At 37.1% G+C, this 24995-nt stretch overlaps 1 protein-coding gene across 6 annotated transcripts in view; it reads right to left on the reverse strand.

Annotated features, from left to right (window-relative positions):
- The window catches only part of CEP112 (centrosomal protein 112), a 284681-nt gene that overhangs the window by 111246 nt on the left and 148440 nt on the right, over positions 1–24995 (reverse strand). For all 6 annotated transcript variants that reach the window (XR_010919549.1, XM_067547323.1, XM_067547324.1 and 3 more), the window contains one exon: positions 19855–20037. Coding sequence is in view for 5 of the 6 variants with exons in the window: in XM_067547323.1 (XP_067403424.1) it covers positions 19855–20037 (183 nt within the window). In the remaining variant the exon portion in view is untranslated. The remainder of the gene's footprint in view (positions 1–19854; positions 20038–24995) is intronic.

Below are 24995 nucleotides of genomic sequence, written 5' to 3' on the forward strand. Positions count from 1 at the left end.
GTGGTCAGTTTTCAGAACGGAGAGAGGTAAACAGTGGGGTCCCCCGGGGAGCAGTGCTGTTCAATATACTGTAGTCATAAATGGTTCGGAAAAGGGGGTAAACAGTGAGGTGGCAAAGTTTGCAGATGACACAAAATTACTCAAGATAGTTAAGTTCAAAGCTGACTGAGAAGAATTACAAAGGGATCTCACAAAACTGGGTGACTGGGCAACAAAATGGCATATGAAATTTAATGCTGATGAATCCATAATCCACAATTTTAGAACCCGTGATGTTGTCTGGATTAGGGGTGACCATTTATAATATTGATATCAATATTGCAAAATTACAATAATTCGTATGAGATATGCCATGGCAGGTACCATTGGATAGGTTATAATTTGTTGTGATTGATAAGCACGTTTATATGTATGTGTCAATTTTATATTATCAATTCTAAATACGTATGGCATATTTGTATTTCAACTTATGCCCTGTTTCTGGGTGATACCCTCAGACAGGATGGCAGCAGCACTAAGCCTGCTTAATGGCCCACTAAGGGAACTCACAGGGACAGTGAATCCAGTGAAAGAACCCAGGGGCTACACCTTATGAGTCACCAGGGCATGTAAAAACATGCCTATGGACCCGGGACTCTGAGGTTTTTCCATGCCATGTGCTGTGTGGCTATGCTTGGGACAAGCCACATGACAAAGGAACATAAAAGGCAGCTGCACTATCCCCATCTTGTCCTCATTCCTACTTCCTATCTCTGGATCAACTCATCTACAACTGAAGCTGTGAAACAAAGGACTGAGACCCATCCACATGGGCCACAGTCAGAGACAAGATACTTGGCAAGTTAGATCATGATCTGATCCAGTATGGCTGCTCTTATGTTCTTAAGCTTAATGAAACCACTTTAGTGAGAAATCTAGTGAGGATGCTTTACTGTCATAGCCTTTTAGAACATATTAAAAGAGGGGAGCAGTTATTAGGACTTGAATTTCACCGACTCTTCTGACTTCTGTTATCATCATCTTTAATGCAGTCCTAATGAGCAAGAGAAACAAAATGTGTTCCTTAAAGATTCAAATGGTGATTCTATTAACTTGGAAAGGAACAGAATCAAGTTCCTAAGCAGGAGGACATAAGAACATAAGAGCTGCTTGTTATACCAATATCCTCATTTAATTCCAGGCACTTTAGTGGTTAGAGTACTCTTAGTATTTAGATTTCTAACATTTGTATATAAGCATTTGTACATTTTGTCAATATTTAGATGCTTGCCTTTATATGTTATGTTCAAATGTAGGCTCAGATGTAGGTCAGAATATACAACAGTCCTTTCAAAATGTCTTTATTTTAGGATGTGGGAACACTGGCTATCCCTGTATTGTAGGATGGCTCTCATGTGGACTGTAAGTATTCTCATAGACAGCTCAGAGTGCTTGAGTGAAAGCAAACTGTCCAATATTAAAAGAATTGCAGAAGCTTGAAGGTTAAGATCTGCTCTGAGAGACCAAAATTGAAAACCTCTTTCATTTTAAGCCATATTTAAGCCATATTTTCCTTAAATCTTCCTAACAACATTTGTTGGACCCAACACGAACAGTCCAAATCAGAATTCAGCAAATGCTAGTGTCCCGGTTGCTGGAACTGGGATTTCAGGTCTGGATACAGAATGTGACTGTGATCTTGAGACAGGAGACCAAGAAGATCTAGAAGTTCCACAGTCAAAACTAGGAGAAATTTACAGCCAAAACTGATTAGCACAAATTGGAGTTAATATTATCATCTGAGCTCTGTCTGCCTAGCTGTATTTCTCTGAGGATTCCTGAAAAGAAGTGGTATGTGAAGTAAGTTATATCAGAACCTTGACATCAATCTCATAGGAAGTATCTGTCAGGAAGCTTGGATTCATTTCCCTTCCTCCCATTACATATTCTTCCTGATCAGAGAGGGGCCTATTTGAGAGGATCTTCAGCTTCAGATTATTGACGTTACTGCCACAGCTTTGAGGAAATGCTATTGAGTACTGTACATCCAAGTCAAGTCATGTGCCAAGATGATCTCCTCATTGGGCAAATGAAGGGCACAAGGAGTACTGTGATGTAGAATATACCATTCCCAGAGCCAGACAGCTTTTTTGACATGTAGTTTAGAAGGGAGCTTCTGTCCTAAAGTTCACATAATATCACAATTACAATGCTGTCTGCCAAAATTGAGAAAGTTCTGGCCTGATCCATGAAAATTATGAAAACCAGACAAATCACCTGTAACTTCAATATACTTATAGGAAGTCTTATTTCCTCGAGTGAGCTCTGCATCCCACAAAAGAACAATTTCTTATAATCTGGGTTGATGGTTGAAAATGACTGAAATGTACTGGTCTGCTGCACTGTCCACCGTATTAGAGAATCTCAGACATCCAGAGGTGCTCTGCAAACGGATGACAAGCTGTCCTGTTGAAGATTACACACTCTTTAACCAAGCATGGAAGCCTCATTCTGAGTCTGGTGAACGGTGTTCCAGATGTGCAAAAAGCCATGAAGTCCAGCAGTCTCAGAAAAAATTCAGCAGTGATTTGAGCTTTAGGTCTTATAGACATAATTAACCTCTAAATTTCATGAAACATCTCTTCTGGAAGATAGCTGCAGCAGACTTGTCATGATGTCAAATACCTTATTTGTGTGTCCAACTGCGGCAAATGCACACACAAATTAGAGGCACAATTGTGCATTCTTCCCATTAAAAAAATTAGGTCCATACTTTGAAGAAACATATATAAACTTAACTGGCTAGACTTTTGTCAGTCCCTGTTTCCTGTCCAGACATCAAATGGAATGATTTGCTGCCTCCTTCTGAGAATGAGAAGGTCCCCAGTGAAGACGACTTTTTTCCAAGCTGGTTCCTATGCTTGCAGGGACCACCAGTGGGTGGCTCCTTTATGGTTCTGTGAGTACAGGTGTCCTGCAGGCACAGTTCAGACTCCCTCACACATCTACCTTAAGCGTGCTAGGCTGTGGCCTCTCTTCCACCTTTTCTGGAACCTGCTCCTCAAGTTTTGACTGCTCTTCTCCCCCCCACCTTTTTATTTGTGGTCACCTCATCTGCGGCCACACTAAGCCCAGAAACCTCCTTGTAAGCCTCTCCTGACACTTGTCAAGCAGAGGGTGTATCAACAGTCCAGCAAAAGCAAGTTCAATCACAGGAAGACTCTCTGCAATTGTAGGGCCATTTCCATTGGATTCACATGTACAAGCATCCAGACAGAATTCTATTGGGCAGCATCTACTGATCCACTTGATAATTTCCTGGGAACAATGAGTCTCTGCTCAGTATCTCCCCGTGGCATCCATTTATTGGCCTTCCATTTCACTCCCATCTTTGCACTCTTTGATTTATTCCTTGTATTCAGTCAACCCCACCTTACATTTTCTAATTGATGGGTGGGTCTTTGTGTCCTTGAGCAGACACTTCTTCGGAGGCCCAGTCTATTGAACTGGAAGTCAAATAGATCCACTGCAGTAAGAATGGAAATAATTTTTATATTGTATTTGTTTAACAATAGACCAACTACTCCTAAGCAAATAGCCAAGAAGTTGTGGTCAGATGTCTATAATAGTGTATTATCCCTCATTTAATTCTTTGTTTGGGGATAACCAGAGAGCTTTATGAGAGGTTGGGGGAGTGCTTGGAAGGAAAATGTTGGTGGAAGTCAGCATGTCAAATAGAGCCAAATCTTTTCTGTACTTAATATAAAACTATGGTCAGTTGAAGGCATGTCCATTGGTGGTCTTTTGTTCTTTTAAAATGTACTACTTCTGATTTTCTGAACATCTCCCAAGCCCTGGATGGACACTATCAATATGAGTAAATAAAAATAAGCAATCAGAACTATGTACCATATTTATACATATTTGTATCCAAAGGCATCTGTAAAGAACAAAAATATTGCTGAATACTATTTTCAGATAAAAAAATACAACAGGGAAAAACGATGATATCTTAGATACCACTCTGTAGTTCATGTTGGAAAATGGCAACCAATATATTTATTTTTATAGAGAGATTTCAGATCTCTTTAATAAGCATGCATAATTTCTGCTTTAATGAAGACCACTGTTATCAAGAAATAGCAAGGATTCTGTCTGTTGGGAGCTCCGTGAAACTGGAGTACAGCAAAACAAATGTTGTCTTCCATGTAGATTACGCCATAGAAGCCATTACTGATTAATGCTACATAATTTTTTCTCTCAATCGCCAATGCAGAAGGAATCCAAAGAAATATTATTTATCAAAACTAAAAGTTTGTTTTAAAATGCTATTTGCACAATTTTACAAAAATACCAATCTACTAAGTACCTTAGCACAGTAGTCAGGTAATGCCGGTACTAATTAATTGGCACCATTTTTTTTTTCTTCTTCTTCTTCTCAGAATCTCACATGATGAAACTGTTTTTTCCTTTTATTGAACCAGCTTGGCCTAGACTAGCTTGTCCCGCAGTGACATGTATATTGAATACAAATCAGACAGCATAGCTTTAAATCTGTGTTGCAGCTCTCATTTCCAATTCGAGAACTGTACTATAATCATAAGCTTCTGGTGGATGAAAGGGAATCAGCTCTCTGAATATTAGCTAATGCCACATTTGCAAGTCCTGAAGAGATCTGTGCTGTTTAAAAAAAATAGATCATTTCTCGTGAACCTATATATATGAATCGCTTTGTACTGCTCGACTGATAGAAGCGATGCCTGTGCTGGGATTAAACCCTTTTCATCATAAAACCTCATCTGGTTCGGAGTCCAAGTCCATCAAACCTTTTCCCTTTAAAGTCCCGCCTTTGATTCTACATCAATTTATTCAAACCGCAGCTGGGTGGCTGAAAACGAAAGGACAGCATCATTTAAACCAACCATGTTCCCAACTTGAAAGAAGGGCTATAATTAAAAAAATGGGCATAAAAGAATGGAAATGGGATAATATTTTTTAATGGTAGTTCAAAGGCCGACAGATGTCAGAGCCTTTGAAGATGTCAGTACACTAAGCAAGAAGTTGCCATTAAATAGTTTGCCTGAGAGGTGAAGCAGCTTTTTAATGACTGAAAAAGCCCTTGCAGACACATCCTTGTGTTTTTAATTTGTCAGAGTTTCTGCAGTATTTTCTGATTAATGACATATGATTATAACTGCATAGCATACATATTTTTATACTTGGTTAAATGAATACTTTATTCCACATTCCTCTAGAGCTAGATAAGAACAGGAAAGCTATTCTAGAGAGTCCAAATCTATTCGGATTGCTTCAAATATTTATGGTAATTTGATGGGATTGGTCAAATACAGTTACTGTATGTTGCCAGCTTTTGTTCTTTAATGGTGCTATTACTAATACTATCACAATTTGCATATGTTAGATGGGATGTGACTACAGTTTTCTACCCTTCATGTGCACTTAATGTGTGCCTTTAAAATTAACTGATGAACTAATTGTTTCAAAACAAAACAACGTTTTGAAAAACTCTTCAATTTACTCCAAAAATACAAGACCTGCCAGAGTCCTCAGAAAAGGCAATGTTATCTAGGAAAAAATAGTAAATTCTGACAAGCCATTTATGCCTGTTCAAAAAGAAACAACTATTTTTATTAATGCTGATAAAGTTGTCCTCTTAGTTGGAGAAGAAGCTATTGCAATATCTTTCATCTCCCTTAACATGTACATATCATTCACGCTGTAGAATTACTTTCATAACCATCAGGAATGTAGCACACTATATCTGCACACAAAATAGGAACACTTCCCTCTGTTCCCAAGTGTAAACTGACATCTTTAGTGCATTAGTACTTCTGTATTAGACTCCCATTCTGTGTTTGAGCAGCTATGTGTTAGAGAGTAGAATGCAAGGAAGGATAAGCAAATATAGCACTGCATTGCATCACACCTTACAGCAGTCGTTCAGCAAGTAAAATAAAGATACCACATCAGAGGCAAAGTCAGTTAGTGCACTAACCTTTCTTCTCTGAAGACCCAGATTCAAATAACGAATTAAATCACAAATACATAAGAATATGATGACTCATTTAAAACTTAATGAATGCCTGTTTATATCGCTGAAGCACAATGTCAAGACTTAAGTACACTAGCACAGTTGTCTGACATCTGGGAGGTTAAACCAGTCCCTCACTTTCATAAAATTTAAGGTATTTCATAAATAAAAATTTATATTGTATCTAATCTGTGCCCATTTAGGAACTTTCCAGTAATCACTACGTTGCCAACCCTGGCCACCACAAACTTCACAGCAACAGTGAAGATAGGTATTGGATACTCCGAGTCTGAAGGCACAAGTATATACACGATTAAAGCTAAGGAAAGCTGTTAGCAGTACATATCCTATTGCAAACCAAAATGATGTTAAAAGAAAGTTTAGTTGGTAAAGTTAAGTATTGGAATTTTGGAAATACCAGGTTTATGTTTTCCTGCACAACCTTATGTCTGCCCCTTGTGTATTGAATGACACTTGTGTTTTGAATGAGACGGGGTCTTGTGAGAAAAATAACGTGATCATTTTAAAGAATATACCATAATGTATACATACAAGGGGACAGAATTATGGTAGAGGCATCTGTAAACCTGGGATTTTCTAACTTCTGAGTGCTTGACTTTGCAACCTAACTATCTGCCTTCTGATAGCACTTTTTAAAATGTAATTTTCAAGGTGCTATGGTTTTTAAGGAAAAAATAAATTCTGTTACGTACCATTATAACACACAGAACCCCAATCATGAATCATCAGCAGTACTTGAACCTTATCCTCTACCACTTGAGCTACAGGACAAAGTACATTCACTGACAACTGAAGAATGCTGTTATACCAGGCAGAGTAAAAATGGGCTACTGGGACCATCTACTAGAAGTGTGTGTGTGTACGAACGCGTGCACACACACCCCATGAGAACTTAGGGTGCTCCTGTCCATATGCTGCCCCCAAAGGGAGGGTTAGGACTATGGAGCCATGTACTCGACCAGATGGTTGTGGTTGGGAGAGGAGCCTGGCCTAGCTCCCTCCCCACAGCTAATGTTGATCTGGCAGCTCCCAGCTGTTCTCAGTGTAGTATGTCCTGTTGTGTTGATGACGCCTTACAAGGTATATGTTCAATTATTATTTTGAGATGCTGGCAAAATTTTTCTCAGGAACATACATGACAGAAGGGAAATGGCAATTTTGACCAGTTTATGATTCAGTTGACCCTAAATGGAATTTCATGAGACAAGAAAAAAAAAAAGACACTTCTCTAGCCGCAGGGCATTCTTCCCGTTGAATATCAAAGGCGTGCAACAAACATCCACAGTATTAGAACTTCTTACAAAAAAAGGTTGCAAGAATCATTTATAATGGAAAGCATTAAGCAATCTAGAAGTCAGGTTTCATCATCAGATCCCCCTATAATGAATTGATTCCTTGCATTAGGGGGCAGTGGTGCACATTCAGACCAGCCACTTCATTACAACAGTCTGAGTTAAATTCACAGCATGGAAAATTACAATTTTCACCATCATTATCATCAATGGCAAACTTATATTTTTCCACACACACAGCATTTCTGTATCAATAAAACACTATACAAGCCCCTGACAGAAGATAGTCTCCTTTATATATGTCTTTACCCACATGAATCCATAATGATAATTTCCTTTAGAAGGGGCACATTTAGTTGCACTGAAGTATTACAGTGGTTTAAATGCATTGAACAACTAGTCTTTAGGAAAACAACAATTATAAGGGATCTCAAACTTTTCCACAGCATGGACCCCATTTTAATAGAAAATGTCTTGCATGCACCTGTCCTCCCCTTTTTTAAAAAAAACAACTACATAACAAACCCTGCTTTAGACAGCAAAGAGAAATTGCTGAGATGGAAAGTATTTAATGTATATTTAGTGTCTTAATTCCACAGAAATCAGGAGGAGGAGGAGCCACCAACAAGTTATCAACAGAACTACAATGACTAACCAGCTCATGTGACATGACCACTGCTCATTATATTAATCATAATCTTATCATTGTTACCATGTGTTCCCTCCATCTACTTGTTGTACCCACCTCTTATGCCTTATATCATACATTCATACTGACACCTCATTGGTTGTGTGTTTGTACAGTGCTTAACACAATAGTGCCTCAATCCCTGAGAGGGCCACTATTATTTGAATTTTTGTAGTGCTTAGTCGCCATACACCACAGCTTGCAAACATCTGATCATTTAAATGACTGCTAGAAACTACAATAAAAACCAGAAAGCCTGTGTAAGACCCATAATGACCAATGATTCCAATATTTGATATTTCTTGTTTATATTCTTTCACAAGGGTTAATCTCCATTTCATTACATAATAGCAATTCAGATAATTTCAACAAACATATAGTCAACTGCTATCAAAGACTAGATAAACACTACTTTTGTACTATCCAGTAAGTCTACAATAAAACTGGAATTTTACTTCATGAATGCATGTTTGCTTCTAGCGCAACAAACTTGATGACTAGCTTGTTTGTTATTAAAATATGTTATTATAGCTAGTGAACGTACTTTTCTCTCTGAAGGTGATAGGAAATAAATGCTCAGATCTTCCGAATGATTTCAGGCCCAGATTTCATATAAAGAGGCATATAAATAGACACACAGCTATTTTCAAATATTCCAACCTACTGCATGTTTGTGCTGCTTGCCTTTCCAAGGGCATGCTTTTTCTCTTTCTCTCTGCTATATTCACTTTACAGATGTCCATACAGCAGAAAGCACAGACTACAAAAGAATTCAAGCTGTCAGAGAAAACTTTAAAAGAACCACATCACCAGTATAAAAGAGCGGAGTTCACTCTTCATGGAATTTTCAGATCTGTTTCAAGTAAAAACACTGTGTCAGGTTTTCTGACTAAATTCACTGCTGTTTTTATAAACTCTGTAGAACTCTTTTAAAGGCTTAAAATGAAATATTTGCAATCGGACCAATATTTTTCAGGCCCTAAAGTAACAGCTCCCTCTTAAATGCAATATTTCAGGAGGGCTTTCATAAATATAAATACAAGTGACTATGAAATATATTATTTTAGTTTGAAATATATTGTTTTCCTCCTTAAACAGAAGTCTACGGTCCTCTTGACATCAATTTCTGTCATTTTGTCATGATAAACACTCAGGTATTAAATATCTTTCACATCAGGCATCCAGGCATGATTCCAATTAGTGCTGAATAGAAGACAAAATGTCACCCTAATAAGCTTCAATTTGCAAAGTCTTTGAGCATTTGATGATATAACTTTGCCAATCATTGCTTGCACTTTGGCTTCTTCTTCACTTCACCTTCCTTGTCACAAAAAAGTCTTTCACATCTACAGCAACTGCAGACATTAACGTCGTCAATCATTGGTCTGACTGAGCTAAAAGATCCAAAAATGACTCCTTGGTACATCAAGGGAGAATTGTGACGTGCACAATATTTCCTCAAAGCTAATTTGCTGCCAATGTAGATAGTAATTGGAGGGGAGTTGGAGGGGGGTAAGTCCACTTTGGACAAAAAAGTTTTTTATTTTTTTTATGAACGCTAAACCAAAAATGGTAAATCACTGTCAATGTCTCTGCCATTCTTTCAGAAGAAAGGGAACATTATTTATTAAAGGAACCAATAGATGACAATCACTTCTTCAAGAGTGACTTGGCCAAGATGCTGCTCTTTAAGATGATGCATTTTAATAAGTCCCTAATTATTGATACAATGCTTTCCTAGATAAGTAATAAGGGAAGGAGAAGCAGAAGACAGTGACTGAAAAAAAGGGAAGGATGAACCTGAATGAAAACTGGGGTAGAAAAGGAACAGTATGCATAGAAGCTGACCTAGGAAAAGAAAAGAAGATGGGTAGCTAATTAACAGAGAATGTAAGTAGAGCAGGAATGTCCTGAGGCTAGGAGGACGGAGCTGAATCAACGCCACCCATAAAAGGTGGTATGTGCTTGAACAGGGTTGTAAAAGCACAGAGGTTAATATCTGTCCAGCTGATGCATTGGTAGAGTTGCTAAATATGAAGCAGAAATTGAACAAATAGGGAGTTTCTAAAAGGTGCAGGAGTGTGGCCAGTGGACAAGTAACTGTAAAAAGGATCAACAGTAAGTTACGGGGACTGACATCAGTGCTAGCAGCATGTTCTTCAGAAGCATATAGCGCCGTTCACGCCATCTTTCCCTTAGTTCCTCCCAATGAGGTGGAAAGAGAATAGACTGGCCATTAGGTTTCCCCCTGGGCTGAAGTAGGATGCTGCCTGAACAAGGGAGTGCTGGGGTTCCCCCCATGTTGGAGTGTGCCATCAGCATTTCAGTTGTAATTTGTTGCTGATTTTCCACTTGAAGGTTTCTCTACAATACTTTAATGTGGGATTGTGCAGAGCCTTATGGAAGGTCTCATATTTCTCAACTGACATATCTTCAGCCAAACTGTCGGCTACAGGAGAAGGCAAGACATTTTCATTGGTTTTGTGGTTTTTCTCTCCCCCATCATGAACCACATAAAGGAGAAATATAAATAATTGTACCTCTGAAATGTCTATTTATTACCTCATCATAAAAGTGCCTATTGGACCCACCAGAGATGGAGTAAAAATACGATTTAGATCATAAAGAGGTTATATTTATTACTTGAAATTAGGAAAATTAGCATCCACATTGTCTTAAGACAGTGACTCTGCCAGAATAAATGATGTTAACATTCTAAACTACAGATTGTCATCATTTCTCTCTTCTATCCTTCATTTGGTATTTAAAATGCCTTTGATTTGGGGTACTGTCATACAAAGCCTTTAATTGGTAGATTACTGGTTCAAATTTGATATATGATGGTAGGGAGTGAATGTTGTTAACATCTGGTGATTCAACTAGGGTATGTTAAATTGTTTTCCAGTCTCAGGGCAGGGTCTAGTGAACAAAAGAAAAACCACAGTTCAAAGAAAAGTACCAGCACTGCAGCCCACTCTAACAAGCCCCCTGTTTGACAATCACAATAGATAGGGCAGGACTTCAACATGAATCCTGATCTACACTCTCACACCTACAGACCGTCCCTCCAGGCATTCTGTGGAGCTGCTTGGAGAAGCTTCCATTGCTGCTTCCCATATTGTTGTACCTATTCTCTGGATTAGCAGAGAACTTAAACATCTCTCTACCCACCACCTTCCATAAGTACTGAAGTTCACTTAATTTTTAAAAAGAAAACAAGCCTTTGTCCTGGTTATATTAACTGAAAAAGCACATTTTCCAAAGGAATACATTAAAGAAATGAACACAGAACTTCACAAAACTGACAAACATTACTGCTTAACCACCCTTCTCTGCACAACAGAAGTATTTACCACACCAACAATTCTTATAATCCTTTGGAAACCTCAAGTCCGTATCATCAAACAAGCAATATTTACAACATACAAAAATAACAGCTTCTAACAAGGTCTTTGTTTTGTAAATAAGATCAATAATGTAAAGGTAGGGCCTGATCCTGCCAGCTGCTGAACTGCAATGGGAGTGAGACTATATGGTACCTCAAGATTGGGCTCTAAAAATTGCAATTTGACTGTTTCCTGTGTATTAGCTACTTTTGCTCTCAGATTTCATTCTGTGGCGCACACTTTGACCTACCAGGGCTCCATTAACAAACTGACAATTATCATATGCAAATAAAACTTACTTTACCACAATATTTTTGGCATTCCTACAATTAAAAAGCACTTAACTGCAAAAATGTATCAGCATATAATAAATACTGTAGTGATTATCATTTTTTTGCGATGGCTACTATACCTGATCACCGAGAAAGATGCCGTGCAATGGAATACAGTTTGAAGAGAAAAATAATGTAATGCTTATATAGCAGTGTAAAACAGCCTCCACCACAAACATCTTATAATCTATTATTATTATTATGTATTTGTATTACTACAGAACCTAGGAGCCATAGTCATGGACCAGATTTGTCAGATGCTGTACAAAGGCAGAACAAAAAGAATGTCCCTGACCCAACAGGTGTACAATCTATGTATAAGACGAGACAACAAATGCATACAGACAGACAGGGAAGTACAAGGAATATTGATATAATATTGGTCAGCATGACAGGCAGTTGTCTCAGCACACTAACATTTGATCCGTTGTCAAGTTTTTTGAAGAAGAGTTTTAAAGAAAGATTTGGAGGATAATGAGTTACAATGAAAGCAGCGAGGACATACCACTGATTTATAAAATGGTGCTGAAACAACTTCTATATAACTCTTCATCCTATTCTTTGTGCACGCTAACATTTTTTTGTTTGTGTTGTTTTGACTGCTGCTTTTACATTCAGCAGAGGTCTTCACTGAATTGTTCATAGTGATACCCAGGTCTTTTTTCCTGAGCTGATACAGTTAACGTAGAACCCAACTAATTGTCCGGGTAATTCAAATCATTCCCTCCAATATACATGCCTTTGCATTTTTTAACACAAACAAAAGAATGAAAATGACAGAACAGAAAGTGTAGAGACAGGAGGATGAGCATTATAATAAAAGTAGATCATGTGATGATTATGTTGCATATGAAGTTTGACATTACCATTTCATTTGTTTTGGGGTTTTTTAATTTCATGACACGATAGGAAAAGAGACATAGCAAACAGAACTGGAAAAAAAAGCGCAGCTTTGGAAAGGTGAGTGAAAGCAAAATTAAAGGATGGCTTTGAAGGAGGAGAAGATGCATGGTGCACCAGAAGAGGATAGCTACTCCAAGTGCAGTGGACAACATAAGTTTATGAAGGGGCATCTGAACTGGGACACAAAAAACGTATATACAAAACTACACCTATTCACATGCATTATAGATAGTGAGGATAATTGGAATATGTAATGAAACATTTTCCAGCTGATGGATAATATGGAGCTCATGTTTTAAAACTGGGAACCTACACTAAACAAATTTTATGCAAAAAATAATCATTTCTTCTCACTGGATGTATTGGAGTAGATAAAAGAACTGTCCACATGATGTACACTTTGCCTACTATACTCTTTGCATTCCCTTCTTCTCAAATGGAATTTTATATTTCATATTAATAATTTAACTACATATATAATTTTTTTAAAATAAAATATTATAAAATGACAATTATGGCCCAATAAAAACTGTCCAATTTACATCTTCATATTCACATGATATAAACAGGTTGTCCTTTATTCTGAAAAGAACTCCAGCTCAGAATCAAGATACATATCCTGTAATTTACTAGTTTCTATGGAAACTGTTTTCCTTTTTCTAGTATTGTGGATACAGTACAAAGTATAGTGAATTCTTTACTAAGCCAATTTAACATTTTTAATGACCAAACTGTAATGTACACAACATTTTGCTGTTTTTCTAAATTTTCTTTAGTAAATATAGTAATTATTATAGTTAATTTTGAGCACTCAAAAGTGTGCTGGGTCCTCCACAAAAGCAGGTAACATCGCAGTTCCTGCCCTGAACATCTCAGTCTAAATTCAGACATGATGTAACAGGTCATGGTCATAAATAGACCAAAAATGGGCAAGAAGAAAAAGGAAGAACAAGCTGACAATCATAAGACTACATAGTCACTTATTAAGACACACACACATTCTGATGCTTCCCTCAAATAAGGGGAGAGAGGACTGTTTGTAGCATGTTGAACAGACTTTGGGCGGCATCTAATACATAAGGGGCAGCCTACAAAAAGGTAGAGAGACAAGAATGGTAGACAGATATAGCAAAACTGATTTCATTTGAGAAGCAGAGGGGCAGCACATGGAAGACTAAGTCACTGATCCCACAATGATTTCCACATGGGCAGATTCCTGATTCTAAGCTATGGCCCACTGGCTTCAATTGGGGCTTCATGTAGCTGCAGCTTCCACACAGAGCTCACTGAAGGATTGGAGCCTAAATTTGAACTCTACCTCTGCTCTACAGAAGAGGCTTATTGCTAGCTCTTCTGTCTGTGTCAATAAGCTCCACCCAAGCTTCAGCCTATAGTGCTACACATCAAGAGAAAAATGTGTGCGCATCCTGGAACAAACATTTGGGAAGTATCTCAATTAGCATTAACAATCATGTTAGCCAACACGTGATAAATGGCCATCAATTAACACATGCTACAATATGGCCAAAAACTTCAGTTTTAGATGAGGCCTAAATGAGAACTGTTGGGTGCTTAGCTCTTTTGAAAATCTGGGCCTGAGTCTCCATGCAACAGCCAAGGTAAATGGAACAAACCTAGATATGAATTCAGATTGAGACCCTCACCTGCCAGATTATCTGCAGGACAAGGTTATAAAGAAAAGAACCAATCTTCTCATATCTAAGATGTTTTCTTATTGATAGAGGAGCACTGAGAATCTAGATAAAAGTCCGTTATGTAAGTTATCTGCTCAAAACAGTTTTACAGCAGTGATTCCTACTCTTTTTCATAGAGTTTAAGGTGAAAATGGACCACCAACACCCTCACACTAAACACAGCAATAGAAATGAGATCAAAGTAAATGAGACCCACATGAGAGTAGGCTATTATGTGCTAGAGAAAACAGGATGGACCAATTGGCACCAGCAATCAAGGCCCCTGCAATGGCAGAGAAATGATTAAACGAGATATACCAATTTGTGCTCCACCTTTTAATGCAGGGGTAAGTCTTGTGGACCAGATGCACTCCAAGACATAACCACGTGAACCACCTCCCATCCCAATGGGCAATGGAAAAAAATCTACAGTAATTATTGACATTGAACTACAGAAACTACAGTAATTATTTACACTAAAAAGAAATGTATGGGGAAATATTTGATTAATTAATTAATTAATTTTGCCTTTTTTAAATGAGATCTACTGGAGAAAGGAAACAGAAGGAGCAGGCAGCACCTATCTGCAGACTATCACCAAGTGCTCCACAGATTTAAGTCTGAGAACCCCTGATTTACAGCATGAGACTCTCTCACACCTTTTCTTTTTCATCTGAAGTATAAATTTGGTCCTTATACTTCAGGATTACTACTATGGCACCAGAGAGCTATCAGTCGATTCATATATATTTTTACACAGTTTTGCTTTTTAATTCATGCTACAAAACAGAATTCTCTATCTTTTCTCTAGCGGATAAAAGGCCTTCAACATATAATAATGTTATTTCAGGAAGGCTGCATATATTGGAAGAGACAATATCTTTGAGAGGGTAAGGGGAGGAAAAGGGGATCCTTTGTTTAAGTTTTTATTATTTATACAGGACCCTAAAATGAAGTGGCACTTTATTAACATAAAATAATAATGTTGCCAGGCTAAAATAACTTGCAATCAAACTCAGAAAAAAATAAATGCAGAGCAAAAGTTTCAGTATGGGAGAGAGTTGAAAGGAAGAATGTAGGGAAGAAGTGGCTTTAAAGGAAAGAAACAGAGAGAGAGAGCTCAGAAGACAAGAAGTGGGGGGCTGCCCGATATGCAGAAGGGGCACAATAAAAGGACTTGTTAATCTGCAAGGGGGAAAATGGGACAAAGGGAGGAGTAAGGACAGGCCTTGAGAAAAGTGCAGAAAGCAACAGAGAGAGTGGGAAGAAGTAGAAAAAGAGATTTAGACAGCGGTGAAATATCTGAGTCATTCTTCCCACCCACCCTAGTCCATTTCTTCTTTTATAATGTCTTTCATACATGGTGTGTTTAAATTTGCGCACCTGTAGAACTAATCAGTTTTTCTTTCTCCCTGGCAATCGATGGACTGGAGATTAACGCACTTCTAAACTCTGGCTATATTTATTTATTGCAACCCAGTGTTCTGAGACAATAAAACAGAGAATTACAAAATAAATTACTATTAAAGTGACAAATGGTGATGAATTGCGCTTCACCGTTTGAATTATTCTTGACCCAGTTATGAATGGAAGAAAATGGTGGATCTACATATTATCATATTATCAACAGGAAGTGGAAAAAGACTGCAGTTTCCTCAGCCCCCTTTTTACAACGTGACAGTAAACCAAAGCATTCTGTTGGAAGTTAAGTGGAGCTGTCCCTTCTCTCCCTACCCAAAAGGAAATAGCCAAGGAACAAGCATTACAATTATATAACCTTATACAGCAGCTGGAACTCTGCAATGTTAGAGATGGTAAGGGTACGTGTCATGAGCTGGGGAAAGAGTGACATTACTTAGATCAAGGAAGATGGTGCAGTTGGCACATCTACTGGCAGCTTTGCTAGGACTGGACATTAATATTCCTAACCTTGTTATCCAATCTGCCCTACTAAGGGGGAAGATAGCATAAAATGTTTTCTTTTTTAGTAAAACAATTTGTTTCTATGAAATATGATTTAGTATTTTCCACTAGCAGAAGAGTTTTGTTTCTGAAAATCTCATTATCTACCAGGAATTAATACAATGTGTTGTGAAAGAAAATATACACTGAATATTTTTTAAATGAACAACGATAAACCACTTTTTGGAAAATTTACTTAAGGTAACTGTAAGGAAATTCTGAACAATATCCAAAATCAAAGATAAAATAGAAATGCTGAACTAAAAACATAATTTTAATGAAATTTATATATATTATTTTTAAATAAAAAGGTCTATATTTGAAGGAAAGCATAATTTTAAAAACAACATCTTTTGCAGCTCACAGGAAATACAAGATTTAAAGAAAAAGAATACAAGAACACAGCATGGTACAAATGCATTCAGGCTCTTTTGACTTTTACTGACCCATATGTCGTTTTATTCCTCCTCAAGCATTACAACGCTAGGTGAAAAAAGCCAAGAAACCCTTCTGAAAATATATTATTGAGTACAAAAATAGAATGTAAATGCCACATAAAAAAGAAAGTAACTGACCAGCAATATAAAAATGCTATCCCTTTAAATCAAGATGCTTTACCCAACATCATGCTAAATTTATAATATAAGAACCAAGAGTTAGAATTTTTTCTGAGTTAGAATCTGCAGACCCACCTAAAATCTTAACTAAGTCTGGAGACAACACTTTTTATTGCTCAGTAAAGTATTAATACAGGTTCACATCTAAAATTGTCTCTCTTTTGTACAGTATCTTTCACAGTAGCTGAAGACCTGACTGAACTTTGAGATCTTGGAGATGCAATAAAAATAGTACAAACCTTTTCAGTAATTTTGTCTAATACATCATTTTGCAGAGATCCATCAAATTGTGTTAGTCATTGGTGATGTGGTAAAAACGTCTGTTTTAAAAATATGTCTCTTTACATAAGGAAAACTGGTACAATACTTTTACATAACCCAGCAATCATGGAATGGCTAGGTCCTCCAGAAACAAAAGATGCAAGGGATTGCTAATTTGTGGAGATGCTGATTATTATTAAAACTATATGAAATATCTAGCAGTTGCACTTTTCATTTAGCTAAACAAAATGGCCTCTTCTGCTGTGTTGAAGCAGCTTCATAGTAACGTAAAGAAATTACAATCTATAAATATGATTCGATTTTACAATTTCATGAAAAAGTCATAGCCACATAATATACTTATCCCTTTAGCATTTTTATTTAGAAACCCCTGATAATTGTTTTGTAAAGATGCTGTACATCAGTCCTATAATATTCCAAATACATTTATCTTGGGAGCAAGAACACAGTGCTCGGAAAATACAATAAATGGCAGTATTCATAATTCCGCTGAAGACCCTGGGAATTTTAAATACATATTATACACTGCAAATGTAAATTTTAAATATCTATGTATTTTGTAGATGAAAGCATTAACATCTGTCAAATTAACACTTGATTTATTCACTCAAAAGTGGTAACAATTATCAGACTTTTGATTAGAAACAGCTGCCCTAGTAAAGGCAAATGTATTTGCCCTCCTTTTTAGTACTGCCATGACAGTAGTACTCCAATGATTGTAGAGACAGTCAAAAGGAAAAGACTTTTAAAAGGCTACTAAAGTGTTTGCCATTACTATCTCAGTTTTCCATTGCTTAACATATCACTTGTGTTAGCACCAGCATCTCATTTAAATAACATGCACTCCCAAACTCCACGATGCCAACCTTTGCCATGAATGAGCCACAATCTAACTAAACAGGGAGGACATATATATAAGACATCTCACAGATTCTTTCTGAATTTACTACTCAAGAGTTACATTCCCGTCATATGCACACACAACAGCATTATGGTAATGAATTACTGTAGGTACGTTGCATAATCCCGCATATTTATAAAACTGATTTTTATACTTAATGATATGAACACACCCTGTATTCACAGTAAGTACTAAACTTCTTGGTATTCAGACAACACCACTGCTTGACAACACAGTGTTAGGCGTTCAACTGAGACAATGATACGACTTTGAAGGGATGCTTTCAAAGTAACTATATAGTTAAGTACCAAAAGACTGGTTCCTTTAATTACTTAAGTCTTTTGTTGATCATCAAAATTAATGGGAAAAAAGATAATGTTTAATTCTGCTGCAGTGTTCTGAGTTTCCTGTTACTGAGCATGCTCACAAAGTCCCTCCCTGTTTTACATGGAAAACAATAATGGTACAAATGAAATAAATCCATACTATTTCTGTAATATATTTTCCCTGCAAACTATTGTTTATCGGATATATTTATATTTATTCAGTTGTTGAATCTATGGATTCTGAATCTTCCAAATACAAAAAAAAAAAGAAATTAAAAATTAAATCCTTCATTTCATTTAGTTACAATATCTAGTATAGGTGGAAAAGAAATGTGAGCAATATTAACACAAGTTAAAATGAAAAGGATATATTGCCAGGATCTTACATCCTGTGGGAAAGAAGCTGATGCGCGGAGACCATATGGTGGTTACACCTTCCATACAAAAACGCCCATTTTGGTATAAAATAACCAATGCATGATAAGTCATTCTAATGCAGATCAGTAAAGTAAAAATTATTTCTCTCTTTGTTCATTTAAATTCATTTTCTACTCTGAAATCATCTCGAATTTTTAAATGTATTCACTGAAGGCCTTTGATAACATACGCTCTTAGAAAAATACACCATCCGCACCCTCACCCACAAATACACACTCACAAAATAAACAGAAAAACACCACAAACATCCAATAAGATTTTTTTAACTGAAAACTAATAAAGATAATTTTTCATGCTGACAGTGCACATTTCATCCATAAGTTTGAAGAGTCAAATGCTACCACAGCTGGGGGTTATTCTGCCAAATGGCTTCCAACAGTGACCACAGAGATGGAGGATGGGAGGGGTGCGTTTGTGTATGTAGGAAAATAGCAAACCTGATGAGAAGCAAACCAAAACTCAAATCATCTTATCACTGATTATCTGACAAATGCAATCAAAACACAATGCAAACATGGAATACAAAATTACTGAGAAATAAAGTCAGATCTCGAAAATTTGTGGGTTACCTGCAGAGATTTAAACAAAAAAGCATATGAATGAATCAGATATATTTCATAGGGATTTACCCAGTGGGAGGAAAGGAGGGGTGAGTGTGGGGGTTGGAGGGGAAGAGATACCTTTTTTTCTTAAATCCATCATGAAAGAAAATGAGACAAGATTATAAATAAGAGGCCGAGTTATAGCGCACCATGGGATTTTTAATCTGGCTACCTGGGGTTTTTGCAGTGAAAGCTTTATTCAGCGGAGAGGGCAGGGGGGTTGGGTTTGGAAAAAAGAAAAAAAAATCACGTTTATATGTCAGTTTCGCACATGATCAAACAACGTACATTATCAACAATGTTGGAAAACGGGAAACGCTGATTATTATATATATATTTTTAATAAGCATATGGTTTTTCAAATGTTATTGATCGTTACCTGTGCATCTCGTTTCCTGCATTCTTGAGTTTTATTCTCATGCTCCGTCATGGCAGCGCGGAGCTGTTTTTCCAGTTTTTCAATTTCCCGTTCATGATCTCGGACCAGGCAATCCTTCTCTGTGTTGTGCTGCTGGAATAGGTGCGTCTTCTCCTGTTCATGCTCCAGCTTCAGCTCTACTATCTGATTGGACAATGAGGAGTACAGTTCATCAATAGAACATCCTTGTCGTCATGACAACTCGTCTACAGCTTAATTTTCCCCCCCTAATTTCATCAAGTTGGCAATTTTATTTTTACGTCATTATTACCTCACCTTTTTTAAACTACCTTTGGCTTGAAATAATTCCTCCAAATATTTTAACATTCAAGACAACTGAGCAAATCCAGTGCATCCTTAACCAATTTGTTGGTACAAATGAGGGAACGTTTTAAAAAAAATTCATTGTCGTATTCTGTGTATGTTCCCCAAGTATCCTGCTGTTGCTAATCAGCAGTGGCAAGGATTATAAATGGTTAATAGTCAGTCTGCTCGCCTCTTCATTTAAGTATATATACACACAAACACACACACAAAAAAGCAGCAATTAAATCTTTTAAAGATTTCTTTATGATGTCCAAAATCAAAGCTCTTACTTCAATAATCATCTGGGCTATTGTATATACAGTTGTCTTTTTTAAAACAATAATAAAAAACAAAGCTCTATTATCTTGTTGTCAGCTACGGTATACCAACATAAACAGATGTATGTCTTCCAGAAGGGGACCTGCTGTGCTGCAACCTTGCGCCATGATTTCATAAAAAGCATTCTATTCTCAGGATCCTTTCCCAGTCCACACCACACTGGATACTGTGACCTTGGCCAGTCTTAGCCTCTCCCTGCTAGACTGAATGGCAGCCCGAGACCAAGGGCCTGGTTGCCGCAGCTTTGATACTAATCCTCCCAGACTGTGCACAATGGCACCCTACCTGGCCTGCAAACTATAGCCAGCTTGGCTGCCTTTGAAGCAGGTGATGAATAGGGGACTGCAGGAAGCCAGCTTCCCTAGTGAACTCCAGGCCACACAGCTGCTAAGAACAGTCACTTGGATTTTTCTTCAGTTTTGGTGGATTTCAGGGAGGGAAAAAAACGCCGTTATCAAGAATATGTTGGGTTATTTTCAGCGTGAGAATCCTTCTTCAAAAAAGCTAACAGTAGGAGTCTGCTCAAAATCAATCTTGCTTGTGTAAGGAAAGTACCCAAGCACCTCATCTTAAAGCTATAGCATTCAATTCTGGAAACATGCATTCTGCAGCAACGTTAGCTGTTTCGTGATTTTTGTTTGTTTTATTTTTGTTCCGTTTCAAAACCATTCTTGTAAATTGCTGATCAGTGTACTGTGAATTTAAAATTAAAATCTCTTTTCAGCCCTGGAACTCTCTGATATATCCTGGGGTGTGTTTCCATTATCAGAAAGGGGAGAAGGAAAAGAGATATTTTAATATTTTAAAAGTGTGTGCATTTTTTAGTAAAAAATAAAGAAATCATTAACTCCTGGATGCAATCCCAGAAGGAGTTAAAAGAAGAGTAAGCATATATTACGTGTACTTGATCTGGAATCATTATATAAAGTGCTTTAAATCAGTCTTGTGTCAAAAATTTGTGAGCATGCTAGTTTCTTTTAAAAAATGTGAATATCTGTGTGTGTAGTTTCTTTAAATGATACAGTTATTCTTACTTCCTAAAATGTATCACTATCCAATGTCGTCTGAATTTTAGAAAAATGAAGTTATTACATTTTTAAGTTATGCAAATACATAATTTACACCTCATGAGAAATTACACTTGAAAGGGAGACCTTTATATGTCTTTTCAGACATCTGTTTTCCTATATTATGCCTAGATTTCTGAGAGAGTCAATTAATTTAGTTTTTTTAGCTTTGTTTTCCCCCCCCACTTCTCTAACCAGTCCACAGGAATAGATGGCCACATCCCCATTTGTGACTGTATTAAAATGGTAATGATAACTTGAATTCAATTTTTTCCCCAAAACACAAACATTTCTTGATTATTATATTTATATTATGCCTGTAAGATCCTTTAAAAAGTTAGAAAGCACTGTCCCTTATATGTACAGTAGGGGTGCTCGGGAGCAATATGGTATTAGACAATAGGAACAACATGGGTGTGAGGAGAATCGTATTTTATAAGAAGCAATTTTGTTGCAGAAAACTTCCAAGTAAGAACAAACATCTCCTCGGTAATTCTGATTTTTTTTTAATTAAAATTTTTTTTTTAAAAAAAAAGCTTCAGTTCTCATATCTACCGAATACCCTTTAATAAATAATAAAAATTATTGCATACTTGGCAAGGCAATACAAGTTTCATTAGCAACTGAATGTACTTCCTCATAGTTTGATTCGATTATGATCTATAATATGAAGCGAATAACTGAACACCTATTTTACTGCGCAAATGGATCCTCCTTGATCACCCTGTTCTCCTAAACATATTAAGACTTTGGTTACATTACGAGTGCCACTCCATTCCTCCTCCCCTCTTATCTCTTTTTTTTTTAATTTTAACTTTTCTTACTCATAAAAATTGAGATTTAATCTATACCAGCGAGACCATGAAACCCATGCTATTTTTCAGCAATAAGCCAACTCCCTTACCAAGATAAACTGCTTGGAAACTGTATTAATGCTTCATAAACAAGCATGGGGTTCCTACCACCACACAGTTCATCTCAAGTGAAATAGATCTTTATCCGTATTATTCTTCTTTCTAATATTGGGTCCTTTCCTTCAAGATACTGAGCACGTCCTATGAAGGGTGCAGCACAGTCAAGCCCTTCAGAAGTTCTACAGGTGTTGCGGGGTCTTTGTACCTCAGAAGAAGTGTTCAGCATTTGAGGGTACTAAGGCCTGACTGCAATATAATGTCAGGTCAAAGCAGGAACAATTAACTGGTAATTTCAACAGGCCGTTCTTATTTTTTACAAATATTCTGACAATTGGCTAGAGGATACTGAGTTGATGGTGCCGTACACAGCAGACAAACAAGCAACAGAGAATGACACAAAAACTAGAGCAGTGGACATCACCAAAAGGAAGACTATAAAATGAGAATAATCAGAGGCTAAGGAAAACATATCAGAGATCACAAATGTCTAGAGGAGATTGACTCTAGGAATTGAGGGATCTGAGGTAGTGCCCTCTTACCACATTCATATTTAATTACACATTACATGCAATATTGAACAGATGCTTCCCTATTTCCCCCCCAAATTATCATCACACTAGATTACTTGCCAGTAACTGGAGTTCTCTAAATAAATGGTCTCTACGCTCCTGGTTTCTTACTCTGTCACACTGTTTTCGTTTAATAACTCCCATTTGTCGGCATGTTAAACATTTGATGTGTGAAATCCTGGCCTCCTTGTAGTTAGTGGCAACATTCAAAATGACTACAAGACAGTCAAGATTTCACTTTATATTTTTTAATCTTTATTCACTGGTTGAAATTTAATAATAGTTCACTATCCTTATTTTAACTTGTGAGAGAATGGAAAGGGAGAAAAAAGGAAGCAATTCTTAAGTTTTTGTTTCAGCTTTCACCAAAAAGTTTAGTGGCAACTGGACATTTAACTTAATGAATGACTGTGAAAATGAGGTAGGATCATATGCTAAAAAGAGGGAAAGAACAAGTTAAAAATTACTTAGACAAGTTAGATGTTTTCAAGTCACCAAGGCCTCATGAAATACATCTTAAAATTCTCAAGGAGCTTACTGAGGAGATATTTGAGCCGTTAGCGATTATCTTTGAAAAGTCATGGAAGATGGGTGAGATTCCAGCAGACTGGAAAAGGGCAAATATAGTGCCAATCTATAAAAAAGGGAATAAGGATAACCCAGAGAACTACAGACGAGTCAGCTTAATTTCTGTACCCAGAAAGATAATGGAGCAAATAATTAAGCAATCAATTTGCAAACACCTGGAAGATAATAAGGTGATAAGTAACAGTCCACATGGATTTGTCAAGAACAAATCATGTCAAACAAACCTAATAACTTTATCTGACAGGGTAACAAGCCTTGTGGATAGGGGGGAAGTGGTAGATGTGGTATATCTTGACTTTAGTAAGGCTTTTGATACTGTCTCGCATGACCTTCTCCTAAACAAACTAGGGAAATACAACCTAGATGAAGCTACTATAAGGTGGGTGCATAAACAGTTGGAAAACCATTCCCGAAGAGTAGTTAGCAGTGGTTCACAGTCAAGCTGGAAAGACATATCAAGTAGGGGGATTCACACAAGGATCAGTTCTGTGTCCAGTTCTGTTCAATGTCTTCATCAACAATTTACATAATGGCATAGAGAGTACACTTAAAAAGTTGTGGGTGATACCAAGATGGGAGGGATTGCAAGTGCTTTGAATGATAGGATTAAAATTCAAAATGATCTGGGCAAACAGGAGAACTGGTTTGAAGTAAATAAGATTAAATTTAATAGGGACAAACGCAAAGTACTCCACTTAGGAAGGAACAATCAGTTGCACACATACAAAATGGAAATGACTGCCTAGGAAGGAGTATTGCGGAAAGGGATCTGGGGTCATAGTGGATCACAAGCTAAATATGAGTCAACACTGTAACTGTTGGAAAAAAAGCAAACATTCTGGGATGTATTAGCAGGAGTGTTGTAAGCAAGACAAGAAATAATTCTTCCACTCTACTCCGTACTGATTAGGCATCAACTGGAGTATTGTGTCCAGTTCTGGGTGCACATTCCAGAAAAGATGTGGACAAACTGAAGAAAGACCAGAGAAGAGCAACAAAAATGATTAAAGGTCTAGAAAACATGATCTATGCGGGAAGATAGAAAAAACTGAGTTTATTTAGTTTGGAGAAGAGAAGACTGAGTAGGGAACACGATAACAGTTTTTAAGTACATAAAAGTTTGTTACAAGGAGAAGGAAGAAAAACTGTTCTCTTTAATCTCTGAGGATAGGACAAGAAGCAATGGACTTAAATTGCAGCAAACGCGATTTAGGTTTGACATTAGGAAAAGCTTCTAACTGTCAGAGTCATTAAGCATGGAAATAAATTGCCTAGGGAGATTGTAGAATCTCCATCACTGGAGATTTTTTAAGACTAAG

Source organism: Emydura macquarii, unplaced genomic scaffold, assembly GCF_026122565.2.
Source record: "Emydura macquarii macquarii isolate MOO-44397 ecotype Brisbane River unplaced genomic scaffold, CSIRO-AGI_Emac_v2 contig_1230, whole genome shotgun sequence".
Classification (NCBI taxonomy): domain Eukaryota; kingdom Metazoa; phylum Chordata; order Testudines; family Chelidae; genus Emydura; species Emydura macquarii.